Source organism: Hyperolius riggenbachi, chromosome 7, assembly GCF_040937935.1.
Source record: "Hyperolius riggenbachi isolate aHypRig1 chromosome 7, aHypRig1.pri, whole genome shotgun sequence".
In the NCBI taxonomy this organism is placed as follows: Eukaryota; Metazoa; Chordata; class Amphibia; order Anura; family Hyperoliidae; genus Hyperolius; species Hyperolius riggenbachi.
In genome coordinates this window covers 263,392,957-263,415,626 of record NC_090652.1, presented here as the reverse complement: position 1 = coordinate 263,415,626, position 22,670 = coordinate 263,392,957, and the positions used below count along the sequence as shown (strand labels likewise).

Sequence of the window (22,670 nt, the reverse complement as noted above, 5' to 3'; positions counted from 1 at the left end):
ATAGAGAGGCGTATTGGATTAAGAAGCTGGACACGATGGAACCAAGGGGCCTAAATAGAGAATTTGATTTATTGCCATTTATTTAAGACTTTTAGTAAATGGGTCTCGTGTTCCATCGTGACCAGCTTCAGACTTTTGATTTTTGGCTTCTGTGTATGAGATATGCTTTTGTTTGTTTTTGTTTTGTTTTGTTATATTTTGTGCTGCCCAATCTATCAATAAGACTTATGTGTATCTGAGCTGGTCTGAGCTGAGTGAGGGCTGCTGCTGCCTACATGATTTATGTGGGCGGTACCAGCCTTCAATGGGGATATTGCTGGATCTGGGATTTTTGAACTGTTCGTTATTTCCTATGTCTATTGTATTTATGATATAGGTTAGATTGTCTGTCACTCAACCTCTGGCCGCCCCCCGCAGTGAGTTTTAGATTATGTGTGGCTATGTAGTATATGTAGTATATGCAAAGTCAGGCGCACAGAGAGTTAAGGAATGTGGTGATTTCCTCCCATTGGCTGCCTTGGCCGACGCCCCCCTTAGTTACATCAACAGCGCCGAGCGGCGTTAGCAACGCCGCCTGCGTCTGTCGTCGCTGGGTGACGAGATGGGCGGAGTTTTCTCCGCACTGCGCGTCATGTTTGTCCAGTTTCCCATCAGGTCCGCCGGATCGGCGGCCTGGGGGGAGTGGCTTCAGCGCAAGGGGTGCGCCGGAACGTGGGCATCCGTTGGAGAGGTAGGAGGGGAGGTGTAGAGCTCCGTTTGAATCCTCCAATTGCATAACCGGAGCACAGGTCTCCCATCAGGTCCGCACATAGTGAGACCCTATGATTGGTTAGATAGATGTGGGAGTATGTGATAGGTTGCTTTGGGATGCTGCTGGGGTATATATGTTTGCTGTGATGCATTTGTAGATTGTTTTTCTGCACAGCATAGCTTGACAAAGGGGCGGCTGCCCTGAAACGTCGCATTGACTGCTGTTATGCTTTTGACAAGCGAATAAAAGAGCTATATACAATGGATGGTGCCGGTTCTCTTGTATCATACATGGTTCGAAAGCAAGAGCACTATCTACATGGAATTTGTATGCTCTACCCATGTCTGTGTGGGTTTCCTCTGAGCATTCCGCTTTTCTCCCACATCCCAAAAACATACAGATAAGTTAATTGGCTTGCCCCTAAATTGACCCTAGACTACAGTGCATACACAAAATATAGATATACGGTAGGGATTAGATTGTGAGCCCCTCTGAGGAACAGTTAAGTGACAAGATAATATACTCTGTACAGTGCTGCGGAAGATAATGGCACTATATAAATACTGAATGATAATTATAGAGGTTTTTCCAGAGATGGACTTTGGTTTTATGCTACCCACACACTGGGGGGACTTGAGCTGAGTGATTAGATCTGAAGGATATCTGCCAAACTAAAGAATATATCAATGGTGCTTCTGCTTTAATGAAACAAATGTGTAAGGAAATTTCACCATATTAGTTTCAGGAAGTTTTGAAACAAGATATCGTTGATTAGCAAACTTAAAGAAAAAGAGTAAGCTTCTGGGTAATAAGCCTTCTTCAGACTCCATTAAGGACAAGAACCACATATTTAAACATTAGTACAATATTTATTGTCTCATGCACTGATTTATTGTCAAATTTCCCGACAACATCCATACCTAGATATGAGTATTCTATCAGTGGCACAGCAATGGAGAATGCAGAGAAGTGCACTGGGGACTACCGGGGACCTCCTTCAATTACTGTATTAGCTCTTCATTGGTGCTATGCTGGCCATGATCACCTCTGTCTGCTATGAATAGTGATAATCAACTGTTCTCCTCCTTGCTTACACCTCTCTGACATTGTGGCTGTCCTCAGCAGGTCTTAGTGTTGAATTGAATATTGTGAGGGTTTGAGGGGGCCCAATGTAAAAACTTGGGTGCATAGCTCCTTAGCTACATCACTGCAAATAATTTATTGGTTCTTGAAATTGGGTTTATGAATATTTCTTTGAAAAAAAGCCACGTTAAAAATGCAGCATAACCAGTTATTTTCTGGTTAGTAGCACTATAACCATGATTATAGTATTAAAGCAAGTCTTAAGTGAAAATTAAAATAAAAAACAGATACTCACCTAAGGAGAGGAAAGGCTCTGGGTCCTATAGAGCCTTCCCGTTCTCTTCACGCTATCCTCGTTTCCCCGCAGGCTCCTCCACTTGAATCTCCCACTGTGGGAGACGTCAGAAGTCTTTGGTAACACTCTGGCACCCGAAGACCGGCGGCTCTGTACTGCGCACATGCAAGTGCATGATAGAGGGCACTGACGCGTGTGCAGTAGGGATCAGCCCGTCTTCGGAAACCTGGGTGCTTCTGAAGACCGCAGAAGCCAGCCCAACCCAGAAGAGAGCAGTCTACGACCGAACAGGTCTTAGACTGCTAACAGCAAAGCCTGTAGGGGAATGTGGGGACCAGGAGGATGGGAAGGCTCTATAAGACCCAGAGCCTTCCCTCTCCTTAGGCGAATATCTGATTTAATTTTTATTCTCACTTCAAACTCACTTTAAGCTCTATAGCGAGGGAAGGAAATCTACCAAAATTACTGTAGTGACAGCAGGCCTACATATGGGCACCCTCACAGCCTAGCTGCTTAAGTGAATCCACGATTGGGCTCTTTAGACCAACTTTAATAAATCAGAGGACAGATTTTCTTTATTGCCAGAGTATCTGCACCGCAGCAAAGTAGATAATAGTTGAATAGTGAAGAGTCTCCTTTCTCGTTTATGTAGTCAGTTCCAACTGTGCAATGTTCATGGTGCAAGCTTGTTCAATAAACCATGATGACTTTATCTCCTCTTGTACATATAGGATTCAATCATGGTATCTTAGTAATAACATTCCGTAAATATTATTTACATCTCTTCATAATGACGCATGATATAACGCTAGACAGTGACGCGGGTACAGTAGTGTTTGAGTGTACAAGGCAGTATTCCTTTGTTCAGCTGATGGAATTCAACAAGCTGTGTCAGATCAGTAAATCTTGTGTGTCCTTCATCCAACGTATAGTAAAGCTCTCCTTCAACTTCCATCTGGTGAAAGCAGAAGCAAAAATTAAGTTTCAAAACAACAAAGTTAAATTATGAGCATCATCAAATTACCAATGTTAAAGCATTAAACGCCCTGATTCATGTTTTTTTTTATTTATTTTCTTCCACATCCCACTTAGGGCCAGTTCAGACAGGCGAACAGACAGCACAAATGCTGCGTTTTTATCCATGTTTTTCGCAATAATGATGGTAAACTATGGTACCGGCTTTTCCCATTCATTTGAATGGGCAGTGCTTAATGACAACATTTACTGCCCAGGAAACGTCTGTGTGAATTGGCCCTAAATCTCACCTATATCTCCAGGAGAGGTCCTTAACATTGGAGTCATATGACTTAATACTTCATGTAGACTAAACTGTTCCTTGTAATACCTCTCAAAACTCGCTAATCTAAGCATATACCCACATCACACTAAATCCTTCCTTACTCATTTAGGGTGGATCCTAAATTTTGGGGTCATGTGACTTCATCCTTCATACAGACTTCCTGGATCCTGTTTGACGACATTTTTGTTTCTCTCTCACAGCCCCCTAATCTAAGGACATATCCACATCACACAAAGTCCCTTCTTACCCACCTAGGGTGGGTCCTAAACTTTGGGGTCATGTGACTTCACCCTTCATACAGACTGCCTGGACCTGCTGACCACTTTTTTTGCTTCATGTAATCTCTCTCACAATCCCCTAATCTATGGTTATATCAACATCCCACTAAGTCCCCTCTTACCCACGGGGGAGGTCCAAAACTTTGGGGTCATGTGACTCTGCTTCAATGACTGAAAGTATCAAATATCCAATTGCTAAACAACGGACAGCAACACGTCAAAAACTCAAGCGTATCAGAGCAAGTGTGGCTCCTTAGTCATAGTTTGCATAGCATGCTACGATATGCATGAGCTTTCAACATGTTGCTGTTCGTTGTTTGGCAAATAAATATTGGACTTTTTATACTTTCAATTGGTTAAAGTAGTATAAAACTCTGACATAATATTTAATAAAAACATGTTTTCCTACTTTTTATATGCCATACGGTTATCATATTTGTATTTGTGCATAAGTATTATTATTCATTTAGAAATAAGTTCACAAAAGTACAGTTTTTTTTGCTTTCAGAGCTGACTGCATTTTATTCATAACTGGTTTTATTCATTATGTATTGAAGGCAGAAATGATAATGATAATTTGTCACATTGCTCACTTGATACAATTAGGTAAACACAAGATAACATTATCTCCACTTCAGATTTGTCCAGATTTCTCTGCACTGAACTTTCAAGTCCTGTGTGTAACCCTTTGAATGCTGTTCTACTAAAAAAAAAATGCTGGTTGTATATAATATGCTGTAAATATTTTTTTAGAGCAAAGAAGAAATGCAGGGTTTCATTCCGTTTTAAGTGGAGTTTCCTTGACTACTACATGCTGCTTGGCTCTTCTGTCTCCAGCTCCCAGGGAACTGGGGTGGTTGCAGCGGACCTTCCACACACATGACTTCATCCTTCATACAGACTGCCTGGATCCTGTTGACCACATTATTTGTTTCATTTCATTTAATTATTCTCACACACCCCTAATCTAGGAATATACTATTAGCCACATCCCATTAAATCTACCGTAACTTTTGCATGAATGCGTTCCTGCCCCCGACCCTTACATGACCCTGCACCAATCTGAAGCATCTGGAAGAAGTGCTCAACAGCCTGGATGTGCTGAGACATCCTTGCATGTGTCATGCATGATAACATAATTGCATGCATGCACAAAGGCATATGCAGAAGTGCAGAGATGTGCCAGAAGGGCAATGATGAATTCCAGATGATGGTGGCGATAGGTCATCTCGAGAGTGCCAAAATTGAGTCTCGCAAAAATTGATTCTAATACTACACTCAACAAAAAAATAAGGTACCGCTCAATACTTTCATTCAATAATGAATGGCTGATTTAGAGCAAAATAACTTACCGGTGAAATCTGAAAATGCTTTATCTTCTGCCCATAACACAAGGAAAGAACAAACGATTTTGGTGTGCTCTGGCTGTCACGGACCAAAAATACTCTATGAAAAAAATGACATTACTTTTTAGGCACAACATTATTATGATGGTTTGAGGCTGTTTTACAAAACTTATCTCACCTTATGGTACATAGCGTTAAATCTTAACTATACAGCCTTCTAAAGATTCTAGATTAAACTTGGTCAAGTTGGTCGGTAACAACCGATAACCGCCTCTGCCGAGAATCGACCATGTGTACAGTGGCCCCCAAACCCTATTGTTCCGACGGCAGCCGGCAGGTGATCGGCCTGGCGCATCGACTTGGATAAGCACTGGCTGAGGGCATCATTCTCCCCACTCCCCCCTCCTACTCAGTGAAAATCTTTATGTGCCAATACCTCCTCCCCTCCCCATAGCAATCAAATACATTGAGAGCCTGAATGCTAGTAATGCACTTTCCACTGCCGTACAAGGGATTGAGTCCTGAGGGGGATATGTCTCATACATATGTATGTGGCTTAAAGGATACTTCGCCGTGAGTATTAAAAAAAATCAGATTACTTACCTAGGGCTTCTCCTAGTCCCTGGAAGCCTACGTGTCCCACCCTGCAGCTCCTCTCCAAGCCGGACTCCTGGGGTACCCTCTATAGCAGCTGCTGACCTGGCCAGGTCGGCGGCCTCTGCACATGCGAGAGAGCGCAACTGTGGCAGGAGTGCTCTGCGCACATAGGCTTACAGGGGCTAGAGGAAGCCCCAGGTAAGTAAGTCTGATTTTTTTAATGTTCCTTGATGTATCTTGTAAAGAAACACTGAAGCGAAAAAAAATTATGATATAATGAATTGGTTGTGTAGTACAGATAATTACTAGAAGTAGCATTAGTATTAGTAGCAAAGAAAATATTCTCATATTATATCAATTTTCAGTTATATAGTTTTGTTTTGTTTTTTTTTGTTTTTTTATAACATTGCATCATTCTCTAATATTTGCAGTTTACACACTACTCGGCATTCTAAATGATTTTACAGAGCAGGCAAGTGAACATTTGAACCCCTTCTCTGCAGAGAAAAAGAAAATCCAGTGACAGACACTGAAGATAATAAGCTTCAGAAGACAGAGCTCTCTGCGACTTTGAAAGTCATGGAGCTCACAGGCTCTTTTGCATAGATAACAACTGGAGTTTCTTAACTCTTCCTGTACTAGAAACAATATTAGACTTGTGTCTCTGCTCCTAATGTTTTATTTCTTAGCTGTACTACACATACAAATCATTGCATCATATTTTTTTTCCCCTTGAGTGCCTCTTTGATGAGACTCTGTAACAAAAATTTCAGCCTTATTTCTTCTTTCCTATACGTTCCTATACCTGTTCTAATGTGCTCTGTCTAACTGCAGCCTTTCCTACTTGCACAGTGGCTGTGTTATCTCTGTTACATGATCTAATCTTCTCTCTTCTGTCAGCACTGTAGGCTGAGGCTGGAATGTGTGGAATGTGCTGCACTGCTTGTCATTGGCAGAAGCTATTCACACCCTCTTCACACTCTGTGTGAGTCCCAGTCTGAGCCTATCACAAGCTGGTTAGTTTGTTTATAAACACTGCCTAAAACTCTCAATTACAAGCCAGGATTGCAGCAGGGAGGGGCAGAAACAGCACAGAGGGGCACAGGAGAACATAATGAATAGAATGGTATGCTTTTTATTGTAAGAATTTTAGAGTACAGATTCTCTTTAAGGAGAGATAATTCATGAGATAAACAGATAAGGTAGTTGATTAACAATACATATCTCTTGAATTATCTTACTTTAATTTTTTTCAAGGGGTAAACTGATGCAGAGAGAGAAGTCACAAGATTACACAGATAAGGATAGATAAATTACTAGTTAATACAGATACCGTAATAGTCTTGATTCAATATCCGACAGTAAGATTGCCATGCACAGGCAGCGTCCAGCAATTTTACCTAAGTAATGTGAGTGTTGTTACGGTAAGGCATAATGTGCTGTTTCAGTAGTGCACGTTACTCTAGCAGCACTCGTGATACCTAGGTAATGTGGATCGTGCTAATTGTGCCATGTGCAGTTTCAGGCAGTTTCTGTTCTGGAAAGCAAACATGATTTATAGGAATGCTTCCAAATTCCAGGTTTTTTGTTGGTGTAATTTCATGTTAAAGTCCCAGTATACTTCTATTTAAAGGTAAATTCACTTTTATATTAAAACTACTATAAGCATATAAATATAGATTAGTGTGGCACGGGTCTTTTTGTAATTTATTGTTACTAAACATTTTCTATTTCAATTTGCAGCTATTTGCTGCAAGTTTAAAGTAGTATTGAAGTCCCAAAACTAAAATATAACCACTTAACCACTAAGGGTTTTTTACCATAATGGACCAGAGCAATTTTCACCTATCACCGATTTGCCCTTTTATTTCGCTAATAATTTTATCATTACTTATCACACCAAAATGATCTACTCCCTGTTTTTTCACCTCAAATTAGGCTTTTTGGGGTTGATATTTGTTTTCAGTAATTAAATTTTTTTTGTATTTATTTTAAAGGGAAAACAAGGGGAAAATGAAAACAGAAATACACTATTTCTCCAGTTCCATCCTTTATAGTTTTAAAATAAACAATGTTACTGTAATTAAAACCCACACATTTTATTTGCACATTTGTCCTGATTATTACAACATTTAAATCATGTTCCTAGTACAATGTATGGTGACAGTATATTATTTTGAAATAAAGGTGTATTTTTTCTGTTTTGTGGGTTTTTTTGTACCTAATAAATAATTACAAGCCTTTACTTGCAAAAATAATGTTAATATACCCTCTTGACATACATAGTAAAAAAAAAAAAAAAAACTGAGTCTCTAACGTAATTATTCAGGGTTTTGTTTTTTTTAAAAAGCTGTCTTTTTTTGTTTTTGTTTTTACAATTGTTCTATTTTAGTAACTATGGGGGCAGGGATGGAAGGAAAGGGATTTAATTTATTTGATTTAATTTATACAGTGTAAAATGTTGTTACAGGAAAAATCATTGGTTAATCGTTGAAGCCATGATCGTTCTCTTACAGGCATTTTAATTGGCTCAGGTAACACATGTTCCCATTCACCAACCAAAGATGTGTCAGTGTCTGCAGGTGCATGTGGCGGATGCGCATGTGCACAGTGGTGGTAGCGGCATGCAACATATTAAAATGACTGCCATTAACAGGGGCAAACTGGATGTGGTAATACTACCAGTGGTACTATAGTGGTTAAGTAACTACTCTTAGATAATAGAACATTTGAAAGCAATTCCAAGTATTCTCTGTGTGTAAAAATGTATATCTTCACTGCAGAGAGCAGTACAAGATAGTTTATCTCAGTCTCATTTGCAAAAAGCAGAAGACACTCTCTTCTGCTCCCCCACCCCCCCAGCTGAACAGACACATCACCCTGGCAACAGCTTAGCCACTTCAGCAGAAAAGGAGTGGGCAGAATGAAGGCACATGCCTCACATAGCTTCAGCCAGCAGTAATCACAATTGCCATTAGCCAGAGATAAGCTATCTTGTACAGCTCTCTGCATTGCAAGTATACATTTTTACACACAGGGAATACTTGGGAATGCTAGCAGTTACTGTAATTTTAGTTTTGGGAGTATAATCCGTCTGTAAAGGACAACTGACCTGAGAAGGATATGGAGGCTGCCATATGTATTTAATAGCCGAGCCTGTTAGGTACGTTCTGCTGCGCAGGCACAGGCAGCTTGCATCTGTGCAATGGAGTAGACCCAATCGGCTTTGCTATTTCCGAGCCACAAGCCACTAGTGCAACTGCGCTAGGTGAGTCACTGGCTTGTTATGATTCAGGAGCCTTATGACTACTGTGCCTGCATGCCAACAAGCCTTTTTCAGCATACTTTCAAGGGTTCCCAGCGTAGTAATCGGGCTGAACCAGAGGATGAGGGAAGCCTCTTTAGGATCCAGAGGCTTACCCCTCAAGAGGTACGTATCCACTATGGGCACTTTTTACTAGTTACAGTACATGTAGACAACACCTAAGTAGGTCTGCTGCAGGAGTCATAACAAGACACAAACCTGTGCTCGGAAAATAGACAAGGCTTTTGGACCGACTACTCAGTCTCACTGTTCCGTGTATGTCCACCATAAGAAAATGCTGCATTTTTGTATTCCAATTAAACTTAACATCCGCGAGTTCTTTCTTATTTGCCGGTCTATACAACTTACAGATTGAACGGTGCTGCAAAGCATTGAGAAAGCTTTAAGAATATCTGAGTGGATTTATAAATAGAGCTCTCCCGGGTTACAAGTGGAAGGAGATAAGACTGAAGCATGTGATTATGCTTTCAAAGAAACTTCAATGAGTTGACTATTGATTCATCTCTACAGGTCCAAGCTGTTAAGTCTGCGTAGTCCACCAGCTGGCATAGACTGTATAAGAGCTGAACTTCAAAACACTTCTCTGATCCAGAAATAAAAAAACATTAACCCAGACACTTTCCTTACAATTTCTTGCGCTATATTATCTGCCAATAAAGCCTTTCCAAAAGAAATATTTTTTTAAAGTGTAAGTGTACTCTTTAACTGGCTTAGCTCCTCTAATGTGTCCAAGCAAATCAAGCAAGTTTAGAAATATACCTTTTCATTTTTTTTCTTTCCTCTGCTGTCATCAGAGAGCTGGATTGGCAGTAACTAGTTTAGGTTAGTTCATTTTTCCTTCTTACGATGAAGCCATAGGCTTCATCGTACAGAACTTGCCAAATGAATTTATATGAAAGGTGTCTATGTAGATGTGGATGCTGCCCGAACTAGCAAAGCAGGTGCCGGCACCAGGCATGTAGCGGCTGACCTGGGTGCCGCTATATCACTAGTGCAATAATGTGCATGGGTAATTTGGGGTTTCTGCAACCTCCAGACCCCAAATTACATCTCCCTCTGAATTACTTCAAGTCATAGGGGAATAGTACTTTACGCCGTTAGGGATTTGAGCGGCAGCAGGGTGAGTCATCATTTGTCTCACCCTGCACCCAACTCGCGGTGTACATATACGTGCATCAGACTGGCTCATTGTTGGCTATCAAGGATCATCAGGGAACATGTCAACAGTTATACCTTTGTATGCACAGCATCAAAAATTAATGCTAGCTTCACTCATCACTACTATGGAGCCACATCCCCTCTTTTGTATTTGCTTCACTGACTTTAGCATTGAGTCTCCCTTTTTAGTGCTGCAGAATGTGATCAACACTAGCCTTCTGCACATTGGTAGCTCATCATTCTGCTGCATGATTCACATTAAAGAACAAGCGAAGTGAGAAAAATATAGAGGCCACCATATTTATTTCCTGTTAAAGTGTAACTGTTTTTATCTGGTAAACAAGTAATAAGGATGCTAGCCAGGCAATCCAAAAGTTAAAATCCCTATTACTTTTCTTGTTGATAAATTATCATTCCCCGGTTTACCTGACTCTTATTTGGTACACACAAAATTTGGTACGCAAAAAGGAAGTTGCAGGGCATGCTGGGTTGTCCTTTTTTGCTTCTCTACTTCCCCTCAGACTTAACTAATGCAGCCTGATTGGCTGAAGCCTCTTCCCCTCCTGTTTTCCCCTCCCACACTTCTGTTCCTCTCTGATTGGCCAATATTTCTCATACTGAGACAATGAACTTTCTATGGTGAAGGGCGGGCAATGCATACACAATCAGGCAGAGGAGAGTAAGGGAGGAAATTACACCAATAAAAAATAGCCACAGTTAAAATGGGAAATGCTAACAAAGATGTTCTCTTTATTTACTGTAGAAAAATCACTAAAATAAAAATGTGGACAGTGCAATACATATGTTATGTAAGTAGAGAAAGTATTTATCTACTTATATATGTGGGCCTATGCCTGAACCTTACTGTTCTGTGCATTGCTGCCTGGACAGACTCTTTGCCTGAACCTGACTAGTCTCTGGATTTCTGCCTGGACTGACCTCTGCTTGTTCAACTATTCATTTGCCTGCGCCCTGATTTTTTTACGTTTAATACGGTTCTTATGTGTATAACTCCTGGCTTGATTTGACTACGCTTCTACCAGAACACTCTTTTATTGGGTTCTGTTGGCATCTCTGCTTTTACCTTATCAGGCTCTATACCTTGCAAAATAAGGCCTGAGTGCAAACGTATGCTTTTTAGACATGACTAGTCTACTGAGGCTGAGTGGGGACACGCCACACAGACTGAAGACTGCGATGGAGATTAGGGTAAAGGGAATAATCCGAAAGCAGGGATCCACCAGGCTTCATAACTGTTTTGGGGGATCCAGAGACTCTCCAGGGACAAAAAGTGGGGAAATATTGTTTCAAATGGATACATAGATAGCAGCAGAATATTGCAAGCAGTTTATGAAAGAAGTAGTAGTAGTAGTAGTAGTAGTAGTAGTAGTAGTAGTAGTAGTAGTAGTAGTAGTAGTAGTAGTAGTAGTAGTAGTAGTAGTAGTAGTAGTAGTAGTAGCAGTAGCATAAAAGCTTGTGAAATTGGTTTAATATATTAATGTTATTTTAATTATGAGCCTTTCTCACAGACTGCAATATTTTTTTATTTTTTTTACTATGTAAAATGGATTGAATTCTGAAGTTTTAGTAAGTAGGCAATCTTTTTGTGTTCTAGAGTACATTTCATTTTTTATTTAGCTAGTTAGTTAACTAATTTTTAGTGAGTGCAGTATACTCTTTGAATATTTGTGTTTATTATCTAATGGTGATAAAATCACGCAGAAAAAAATATTTTATCCCAAATTGTGTGTGTACTTGATCTGAGTCTTTATGACACCCCCACAACTTTCAATGAATCTTTGAAACTTTTTCTTTTTTTTTATCATTTTAGACTATGAATTGAATAATTAATTCTTAGAAAACCCTTCAACAAATCTGTAGGATCTCTACAGTCAACACATATTAACATATAAGACATTAGGTACAACAGTTATGCTATATTTCTAAAAGGAATGCAATAAACCTCCCTAACCAATAATATTGATAAAAAGAAATGTAGTAACATATTAATGAGTTAACATATAACATTACTGAAACAAAACAAATATTCTGACAGGTAATAAGAGAAATAAAACAAAACACAATAAGACATAAAAAAGAGTAACATTTAACAAACAACAGTATACAAAAAGTAACTTACCCATTGACAAGTCCCTGTTGACATATAAGTTTCTGTGCTTCATCCCTTGATATTTTGTGGTGAAACCAGGGCTGTGACATATGGACTGCTAAATATTTAATATATGAATGTTTTTGGTAATTACAAAAGTAATTATAAAATGCAGTAAAATAAGAAGCTAATTGTTATGTATAGTTTAAACTATAAAAATAAACTTATCTTTTTAGCACATTTTTTATTTTGATAAATACTAAAATATAATGCATACGTATAAATATAGTGTATACATATATTATATTATAAACATATAACATACTACACATTTTTAGTATTGACGCTCCAGATGGCGGTTTTATCAGTAAGATTCAATCAGCAGATGATCTAACTTTACTATAGCAGTTACCAAGTCAATATTACAAAAACCAAGATCCCTGCCTAACTTTAGCCCATCATACACAGTTAGATAGGTTCAACAGAATAGATATTAGATGTAATAAATTTATTGAATGTAATAAAAATCTGTTCAAGATGAAGGTACTGTTGATCAATGTTTGACTGTTTTGTAGATCAAACGTTTATTGGGAAATGTAAATGAAAATTTTATCTCATCAAATGAAGGAGAGAACTGGAAACGGGGAACCATGTTTCACCGCAGTACAGAATAGAAGATGTAATTAGCTTTGTATTTCATTAAAGCGGACCCAAACCAAACATTTTTTTAATTTAAAAATATTTACTTGCACCACTTTGACACATACAAAGATAAATAAACACTCCTTCAAACCTATGAGCATTTTAGTGCATGCTTTTCACCCTTCTCTTTTCATAGCTAGGATTATACTGGGGGCAGCCATTAGCAATTCCTCCATTGCCAGACACCATCTACTCCACCAGTTTGCCGGAAAAATCCAGGCAATTTGAAAGGAAGGGAGGGGTTCCTCCAATAAATGTAAAATATTTTATATTTGTCATCATGCAGCTGAAAAAAGGCTGCTATTTATTATTATAATTTAGAAAATAGATTTTATTTCTGAAATCTTGTATTTTTAATTTGGGTCCACTTTAAGTACAAAGTTGGCTACAGTGGCCACTTCAGCGCCCGGGGACAGTATATCTATGCCCCTCCAAACTTCACTCCTGCGCCTGGGGAGTAGATATACATATCCCCGCCATTACCGCCGATGTCCACGCTCCAGCTCGCTTGTGCGCAAGCTCTCGTGCTCATTCATGTCACTGCCTGTTCGCCTGGAGATCAATGAATGGAAACGCAGTTTCCATACATTGATCCAAGTCCCTGTTGCAATGATTGGCAGCTTCTATTAGAAGCTGCGATCATTCTGATGAAAAAAAAAAGTTTTCCAACCACCTTTAACTTCCTGTAAGCATAATAGTATGATTACATGATGCATAAAAAAAATGACTGAGGACATCTTGTGGCCAAATAGTAAAATTACACCTGCATGCATTGTTTTTTATACACAGACCCAGAATTATATGTAAAATTAACTTCTTGCCTCCCACACTCTCCCCAAGGTACCCCAAAAAATTTTTGTATAATAAAGAAAAAAATTACAATAAAAAACTACATAAATCATTACCTTAGGGACTGAATTTTTTAATATGTTCGCCAAGAGGGTATATAACTGTTATTTTTTAAATTGTGGGCTTGTAAATAATGATGGGCGCAAAACTGAAAAAAATGCACCTTTATTTCCAAATAAAATATTGGTGCTAGACATTGTGATAGGGACATAATTTAAACAGTGTAATAACCACTACAAATGGGCAAAAAAAATACGTGGATTTTAATTATGGTAGCATGTATTATTTAAAAACGATAATGGCCGAAATCTGAAAAATAATGATTTTTTTCCAATGTTTTTCTTATTTTCCCTTTAACTAACATGTAGAATAAAATAATTCTTGGCATAATGAACTAACCGAAGAAAACTTAATTGGTGGTGAAAAGAAACAAGATATAGCTCATTTAAATGTGATAAGTAGTGACTTTTTTTGGGGGGGGTTACTTAAAATGCTTGCCAGTTAGACCAAGACGTCATCATATAATTTTATAATTTCTCATTTTTTATATTTAATATTGTTTTAACAGAAATGTGTTGTATATACACAATTTTCCAATATAAGCCGCAGCTTAAACAAAAGAAAAAAACTATTATTTTCAATATTACTTCTCTGATTTGGAAAAAAAAATATTTAGTGTTAACAATGTATATAGTATGTATTCAGTATCAACAAATGTCAATAGAAATAAAGGCCTCGATTCATCAACACTTAGCAAATTTGTTAACAACAGTTTGGTAAAATACCGAATTTGTTAACTTCATTTCAGGATTCATCAAAGTTATCTACAGCTGTTAGCGAACATTCGTTAACGATTCGGTAACGATTCGCTAAAACGGAAGAAAGTGCAATTCATGAAAAAGAAAGTGGGCGTGGTTCAGCGTTACATTTAGGATTAGTTATCTCCTTCACTGCTCTGTCGTTATTCCTGTCAGATCATTGCTGACAGAGAAGATGGAGCCATTTGAAGTGGTTATGTATCAGCTGAGAGTGATTCAAAGGCGCAGAAGGGCAAGAATAAGGTCTAGAACCATATCAATTTGTAAGAGAATAGATTTATTTGCTATAACACGACATCTGCATTTCTCTTGAATCATCTTGTAAGAGAACACAGGCAGTGCCAGGGTTAACTAATTTTGCTAGCTGCACTATAATTTGTGAGAAAAGGCTCCTATCAAATTGTGGGATTGTCCCAACCACTTCCAGAATCCTGGTCCAGGTGTTAAGCCCTATTCAGAATGTTGCTACGTAGTGCTCAAAGGACTGCCTTTTACCCACAATTCCATGGGAATCTTATGGCCTTGTGTTAAATTACCGCTGTAAAATGGAAATATCGACACGTTACCGAATGGTTACCGAATTGTTATCGAATTCACACCGAATGCCGAAAAACCTTGATGAATACAACTAGAAATCGCTAAACTTCGAATTCGGTAATTTAACAAACTGGAAAAAGTTATCTCAAAGACAATGATGAATCGAGGCCAAAGTGTCTGAAACTGAAGTGAAATCTTAAGATCGCTATTAAGAGCTAAAATCTATTGTGCTAATTTATTTCTATTTACCATCAATTTTCTTTTTATGATCTTTTTATAGTTTCTCATCTAACAAAGCTTCATGGTGAGGACACTGGCTATCAATCTTGTGAGAATCTCAAAAAGCAAGACTAGGGCCAAACGTTTTGTTCGCTCATTCCTAATCACTATTAAAAAACTATTTTTCCAGTTTTAAAATAAGTACCCAGAGAGATACCAGGATATTTAATATAAGTACAGGTGTAATGATCCGCTCAGCTGGATGCACTGGCAGACAGCTGTTTGACCATTCCTCTAGTCTGTGGGCTGCAGGTCTCTGCAAGAGAGACCTGTCTTTCCATTACAAGTTTCTGGTCTGTTCTGCTGCTGAGGAATTTGCATACACTCGTTATGCAAATCCCCTACCTGCCTCCTTTGATGACTGGCAGTATAAAGAGCTATGTTTCCCAGAGTCCTTTGCTGGTCATAAGGGTTAGTTCCTGTGTAACACTCCCGGAGTGTCAGCCTTGCTCATTGTTTGAAGATTAGCTTAGAGTAATTCCTGGGACTGCACTAGGCAGATTCCCTAGTGCAGTTAGGATTGCATATCTGTTTTGTTTGTCTGTTGCGATTGTTCTGTCCCAGCGGTGGTCGACAGGAAGTCGTTCTGATCTTTGTTCTTGGAGTATAGCTGGAGCAGCGGTTGCTACCAGCTATCTCATCTAATCTGTTGTTGCCTGGATCACACTCGCCTTGCGCTAGTGCTGTGGATCCTATCTCTCACTTATTCCTGTTTTAGTGTATCTGTCTTGTCTGCTACGAACGCTTGCTGGAGGCTCGGGGAGGTAACCGTTAAGCAAGCGCTCGCGTTCTCTGTTTCATGTTTGTCTATCGGTGGTTAGTTAGGCGTGCTTGTCTCTGTTGTGCTTATCACACTGAGACCGCACATAAACGCATGCACTGTTGCGAATGAGTGCGGTGTTCGCGTTTAGTTAGCGTTTGTTATTTTCCTTATCTTCTCATTGTATGATTTGCTGTGCCTTTGCTACTCTCGTGCTCTGCCTTGCTGTAGCCTTGTGTCACCTCTGGCAATCGCCTCTGTCGCGATAGCGTTCCTACTTCATATCTACTGTTGTGCATGCACCGTCGCGGGTTGGCGACTAGTTTGGTGCACACACATACCCTCTGTCGCTTTGCTCTCTCTCCTTCAGGACTATCTTGCCCTGCGTTTCTTCCCTTCGTGCAATTCCTGTCTGGCTTGTGTGGTAGGGCAGAGGAGCTGTTCCTCTGCACTCCACAGCTCCACCTGCCGACAGGAATTTCCCTCTACAGGTGCATTGCACCTTTTGCTGGGTTCCCTCAAATTACACGCTTGTGGAGGATTTCCGCAGTGTCGGCGCACGTCTTGTGTGCTGATCACGGAGAGAATCCCACAATCATTACAGTATGACCAGCCAAACCGAAATTCCCAGTGCAGAGGGAATTTCCGATTTGTACGATTAGGTCAAGTATGGGTCCTGTGTCTTTAAGAGCTTTAAAAGGCTAAACTCAGAGACTAAAGCGGAATTTCTCTCTGAATGTGTAAGGTTTTGCCTGAATCCCACCTTTCAGATTACTGATCTGTCTACGTCGGCTCTTCAGTTTGCCTATGTGCTCTTAAAAGGCGATTTGTTCACCTGGGCAGCACAATGTGTTAAAAAACAATTCTTGGAATGATAATCTGTATCAGTTTCTTGCAGTGATATTCTCTCACTGGTTTAAACTGCCTGGCTTACCACTTGCTCTGATTGAATGTGTAGCTGCTGATAAGTCAGCTGATATATCCCTTCCAGGCAAAACCATTCAGTGTGATAATCAGTTCAATGTTTCTCTTGCCACTTCAGGTTCTAAACAGCAGACTTGCAAAGTTGCTAAAAAAGGAAAAACTAAAAATCGCAAGCATCTGAATAAAACACTCCCTATTGATGTTTACAATGATGTTGTTCAGTCTCCGGGTTTTTTACCCCAATCCAAAGCTTTTGCGGATCCTATAATAGGCAGAATTATTTTCTATATTAAAGGAGTAAGAAAGTCTATGCATGTACCTGACCCCAACCCGTATGAAAGCTACTTAGATACAGGGTTATTTGAGCCCCCATTTGCTTCCTGGGATATTGGGGCCTTGCTGGAGGAATTTGATTTTGATTGGAAAGCCTTTTGCGATTTTTACATCGCAAAAAGCGAAGATGTCTTGAATGATTGTCTCGATTCTATGTACCTTTTGATTGATTCCGATGAATGTGACGAGGGTGATGTGGATCTGGTGATTTGTGTGTGGCAGACGATTTTGGATTAGTTGCACACACACCAATCGATTGATTCCAATGAAGAGACATCGGATGATTGTTCCTGCCTTTCTGGGGTAAAGCATGTGAGTCTTGACTTTGTGCGATCTGAAATGAATGGGAGTACCACTGTGCTTGATTCCTGTGAGAATCCTGAAAGATTCTCACCTGACTGTGTGCAGTTTGAATCTATGCGATCTGATGCCTGTTTCTCGGATGTTCCTGCCGATTGTGATCAGCATGAATGTGCCAGTTTTCTCAAGGATGTGTGGGATCCCTTGTCATTTAGAAACAGATCTTTAAGATCTTCCATCTGTGATCCTGCTATGGGGAAAATTCCTAAATTATGCAGCATCAAAAGTAAAATTAATATGTCTAATAAAGTTTTTCCTGATGTTGTCGCTATTTCTACTGCAAATGCGTCTTTGACTCACCCTGTTCACACCTGTAAGGGCCCGTTGCCTGGTGACAGTTGCTCCAGTGTTTCTGTCCTGAACGCCTTACAGTCTGCCCCGCAGATCGCGGAGGTTTGCGTTATGGAAGCGTCAGTTTCACAACCTAAAGCGATTTTTGATTCGCAAGTTTTGCGTTCTGACTCCTCGCATTTGACATTGGTAGCCGAATCTAAGAGTGAGACAGCGCTTCGGTTTTGCGAATCTGATGCTGAAGCTTTTTTGCTTTGCCCAGAGAAGCGTTCTCTGAATCTGCCCTGTACCATGAATGAAAACCTGATTTCCACTCACACTGACATTTGTGAGTCCCTTTCTTGTTCTGAGGAAAATGCTGATTCTGCACCCTGTACTCTGGATGAGTTAATATGGCCTTGTTTAAAATCTCCTGAAGTGTCCCTAGAGGCTCGTCTAGGTATTGCTACTATACTCACCTGTTTTTCTGCAGTTTTGGAGTTGCAAGCTAGTTTGACTGCTACGCAGAATTCTGGGTGCAGTGAGATTAAAGTTAGGGAGTCAGTGTATGTTCCAGTAAATATTCCTGTACATTCCGCTCATGATGATGAAATTCAGTCTCAGTTTATGGTGAAACCTTCCCTGGGACATCTGCCCTGTCCACAAAATAAAGTTCCAGTTTTGCCCTGTAACATGGATAGTTCAGAATCCTTCTTAGAAAACTTGGAAAATGATGTTCCTGAGGTCTTGTCTGATGTCCTGGAGACCTCCAAGTTCCTCCCAAAGCGTGCAGAACTTGTAGGAGATGTCTCCTGCCCCCCAAGTCCTTCTGAGGTGTTGCCCACTTCAGTAGGCATTGCTGCCTTGCTGGCTACTTTTTCAGCTCTGGTGGAGCTTCAGTCGTGTGTAGTCAATGCTCCTGAGGTTTTGTTTGATGTTCTGGAGGACTCCGAGTTCCTCCCAAAGGGTGCAGAACTTATAGGAGATGCTTCTGGCTCCCCAACTCCTTCTGAAGTATTGCCCACTTCAGTAGGCATTCCTGCCATGCTGACTACTTCTGTAGCTCTTGTGGAGCTTCAGTTATGCGTAGTCAATGATGAGTTTTTGTCAGATACCATTACAGTCACTGAGACTTCTAAGCCTGCGTCCGAGTTTTTTTTTTAAAGTCCAGGGCTTGAGACCACTGCTCATCATGATTCTCTGCCCGGTTCTGGTTTTGGTCCTGTCATGACAGACTCTGAGGTTGGCAGTTCCTTGACGTGTCCTGAGGTTCCCCTTGGGCTAGTGTACCCCGATGTGTTCTGTGACCCAAAAAGCCCACGTGTGTCTCGGTTGCCAGCCTGCTCAGATGCTTCCTCGGTGGAAACCTGTTCTGATGTTGCCTGCCTGCCTGCATGCCCAGAGGTGGTCCCTGAAGGCCCTGTTCTTGATGCTTGTCCTGGTAATTCTGAATCCGGAATTGTCATTGGTTCCATAGGGGTTCTTGATAGTTCTCCATGTGAGCCTGGTGATCGTTCTGCCCTCCTGGGATCTCTGCAGAGCTTCAAAGTGTTCTGGGAGATCCTGGAAGAAATATTTTCTGGTACCTTGGATGAGATCAGCAGTGGGTGCTTAGTGGAAAGGGACACTTCGAATGGGTATTGTGGCAGGTTTGGTATTTTTTGACGGTCCTTGGAAGGTGGTGGGCATGGCTCGGTGGGTGTCGATGGCTTCTTCTCTGGCATTCACAGTACTGATGGGTGTTACGCTGAGACTTGTGGTGCTGATGGGCGTGTTTCGGTGGCTTCTCCTTCCGATGAGGTCGGTTTCGGGTGGGCTGACTCTGGAATTGGGCCTTGTCGGGCTGCCCCGACCTTCATGAGTCTTCAGTTAGAGTCTTTTGCAAATATCAGTTTAAAGGCTCGTCTGAAATCCGACCCTAGAGGAGGGGGTACTGTAATGATCCGCTCAGCTGGATGCACTGGCAGACAGCTGTTTGACCATTCCTCTAGTCTGTGGGCTGCAGGTCTCTGCAAGAGAGACCTGTCTTTCCATTACAAGTTTCTGGTCTGTTCTGCTGCTGAGGAATTTGCATACACTCGTTATGCAAATCCCCTACCTGCCTCCTTTGATGACTGCCAGTATAAAGAGCTATGTTTCCCAGAGTCCTTTGCTGGTCATAAGGGTTAGTTCCTGTGTAACACTCCCGGAGTGTCAGCCTTGCTCATTGTTTGAAGATTAGCTTAGAGTAATTCCTGGGACTGCAGTAGGTAGATTCCCTAGTACAGTTAGGATTGCATATCTGTTTTGTTTGTCTGTTGCGATTGTTCTGTCCCAGCGGTGGTCGTCAGGAAGTCGTTCTGATCTTTGTTCTTGGAGTATAGCTGGAGCAGCGGTTGCTACCAGCTATCTCATCTAATCTGTCTTGCCTGGATCGCACTCGCCTTGTGCTAGTGCTGTGGATCCTATCTCTCACTTATTCCTGTTTTCGTGTATCTGTCTTGTCTGCTACGAACGCTTGCTGGAGGCTCGGGGAGGTAACCGTTAAGCAAGCGCTCGCGTCCTCTGTTTCATGTTTGTCTGTCGGTGGTTAGTTAGGCGTGCTTGTCTCTGTTGTGCTTATCACGCGGAGACCGCGCATAAACGCGTGCACTGTTGCGAATGAGTGCGGTGTTTGTGTTTAGCTAGCGTTTGTTGTTTTCCTTATCTTCTCAATGGATGATTTGCTGTGCCTTTGCTACTCTCGTGCTCTGCCTTGCTGTAGCCTTGTGTCACCTCTGGCAATCGCCTCTCTCGCGATTGCGTTCCTACTTCATATCTACTGTTGTGTATGCACCGTCGCGGGTTGGCGACTAGTTTGGTGCACACACATACCCTCTGTCGCTTTGCTCTCTCTCCTTCAGGGCTATCTTGCCCTGCGTTTCTTCCCTTCGTGCAATTCCTGTCTGGCGTGTGTGGTGGGGCAGAGGAGCTGTTCCTCTGCACTCCACAGCTCCACCTGCCGACAGGAATTTCCCTCTACAGGTGCATTGCACCTTTTGCTGGGTTCCCTCAAATTACACGCTTGTGGAGGATTTCCGCAGTGTCGGCGCACGTCTTATGCGCTGATCACGGAGAGAATCCCACAATCGTTACAACATGTTACCCACATACTTCACACAACAGTCCAACTATTAACAATAATTGTTCAGATGGTAATTGAGATCACTATGTTGTTCTGTAATTTGTGAAATGTTGAGGATTCTTTAGACTGCAGTGTTCCCTAACCCTGTCCTCAAGGCCCACCAACAGTGCATCTTTTGTATAAATGCACAAAGGTAGTTAATCAGCTCTGCTGAGACACTAAGTACCGCACCTGTGCATGTTTGTGGTTTCCTAAACATGTACTGTTGGTGGGCCTTGAGGACAGAGTTGGGGAATGTGGAAATAATTAATATAGCCTTTATAATTGAATTGTGTTTATATCCTTTATACTTTCTATTCCTATATACTAAGAGCTTTTCAGTATACTATGAAAGTGAGAGCAAATCATTGTGGCGAGATTTTTTGTTATTGCAGGGTCTTCTGAAGGAGACACAGAACCGGTCTATACCAGTATTTCCTGTGACGATTCTGAAACCTAGGAGAACCGAGTTCTTGAAAAATGGAACTGAGATAATAATTTCGCTGGGGAATAGAAAGTTATACAGCAGACCCGCCCAGACAGAAACTTAAAGTAGCAGGAATCAATGATGATTGGGAGACAACGACATGTGATGTACTGATGGCAACGCCTGACCAGAGACAAAAGAAGATATCATAAGGGATGGGAGTGGGAGGAGACTTTCTCATCTCTTTGTGCTGGCAACAAGTTAACACTTGTTTTGCGTGCAAAGCATAAGAGAAGGCCACACATGTGAAATAAACATCTTGATCTTGACCTAACAAATCTTTCTTGGTGCTTCTATGGTGATGAAGTGAAACTTTCTAACAGCAATTCTGCTTTAGAGGGTCCCAGAACAGTGTGGGAGGGGTGAAGGAAGACTGGGGAAGCATCTAGCCCATCTAAAGACCTCCCTCTACTGAAGTAAGTATCTGACTTTTTCCATATCCTTCCTGATTACCCTTTAAGACAAAAAATACTTGCAGCCACTTTCAGAGAGTTACTTTACTCTGCATGATAGCTGTCAGTTAATTTGATTTTGGTTGGAGTACGTACGTTGATTATCTACACTTATAAACACATATCTACCCAACCTCATTAACACTGATGAAATTGTTCCGTTAGAGAGGTAAAACATCTAGAACCTAGGTTCTCAACGTGTGGTACGCGTACCCCAAGGGGTACTTCTGATGGTTCCAGGGGGTACTCGGCCTTGATATACTTAACCAAGAATAACTAATTTAGAGTTTTTAGAAAATGATAAATCTTATTTAAACACCAAATTAGTATTTTAGCTAATTTAAAAGCAATAGTAAATGCTTGGAAATTGTTTAGAACCAATTATCATGTTCTACAATGAAATATAATTTGTCAAGGGGTACTTGTGATAAGGTTTACTATGCTAGGGGGTACTTGGCGAGTGCAGGGCTTTAAAAGGGGTACATACCAATAAAAAGTTGAGAAACACTGATCT

General features: G+C 40.7%; 1 protein-coding gene across 2 annotated transcripts in view; it reads right to left on the bottom strand.

Annotated features, from left to right (window-relative positions):
- Positions 1-1,600: 1,600 nt before the first annotated feature.
- Positions 1,601-22,670, bottom strand: part of GRB14 (growth factor receptor bound protein 14) — a 95,702-nt gene continuing 74,632 nt past the window's right edge. The window contains exons 11-13 of one of the 2 annotated variants that reach the window (XM_068245627.1): positions 12,274-12,358; positions 5,060-5,153; positions 1,601-3,084 (exon numbers count right to left, since the gene is read on the bottom strand). In XM_068245627.1, coding sequence (XP_068101728.1) covers positions 2,938-3,084; positions 5,060-5,153; positions 12,274-12,358 — 326 coding nt within the window. In that variant the 3' untranslated portion in view covers positions 1,601-2,937. Of the gene's footprint in view, positions 3,085-5,059; positions 5,154-12,273; positions 12,362-22,670 lie in introns of both variants that reach the window. The other variant, XM_068245626.1, reaches the window with a different exon arrangement.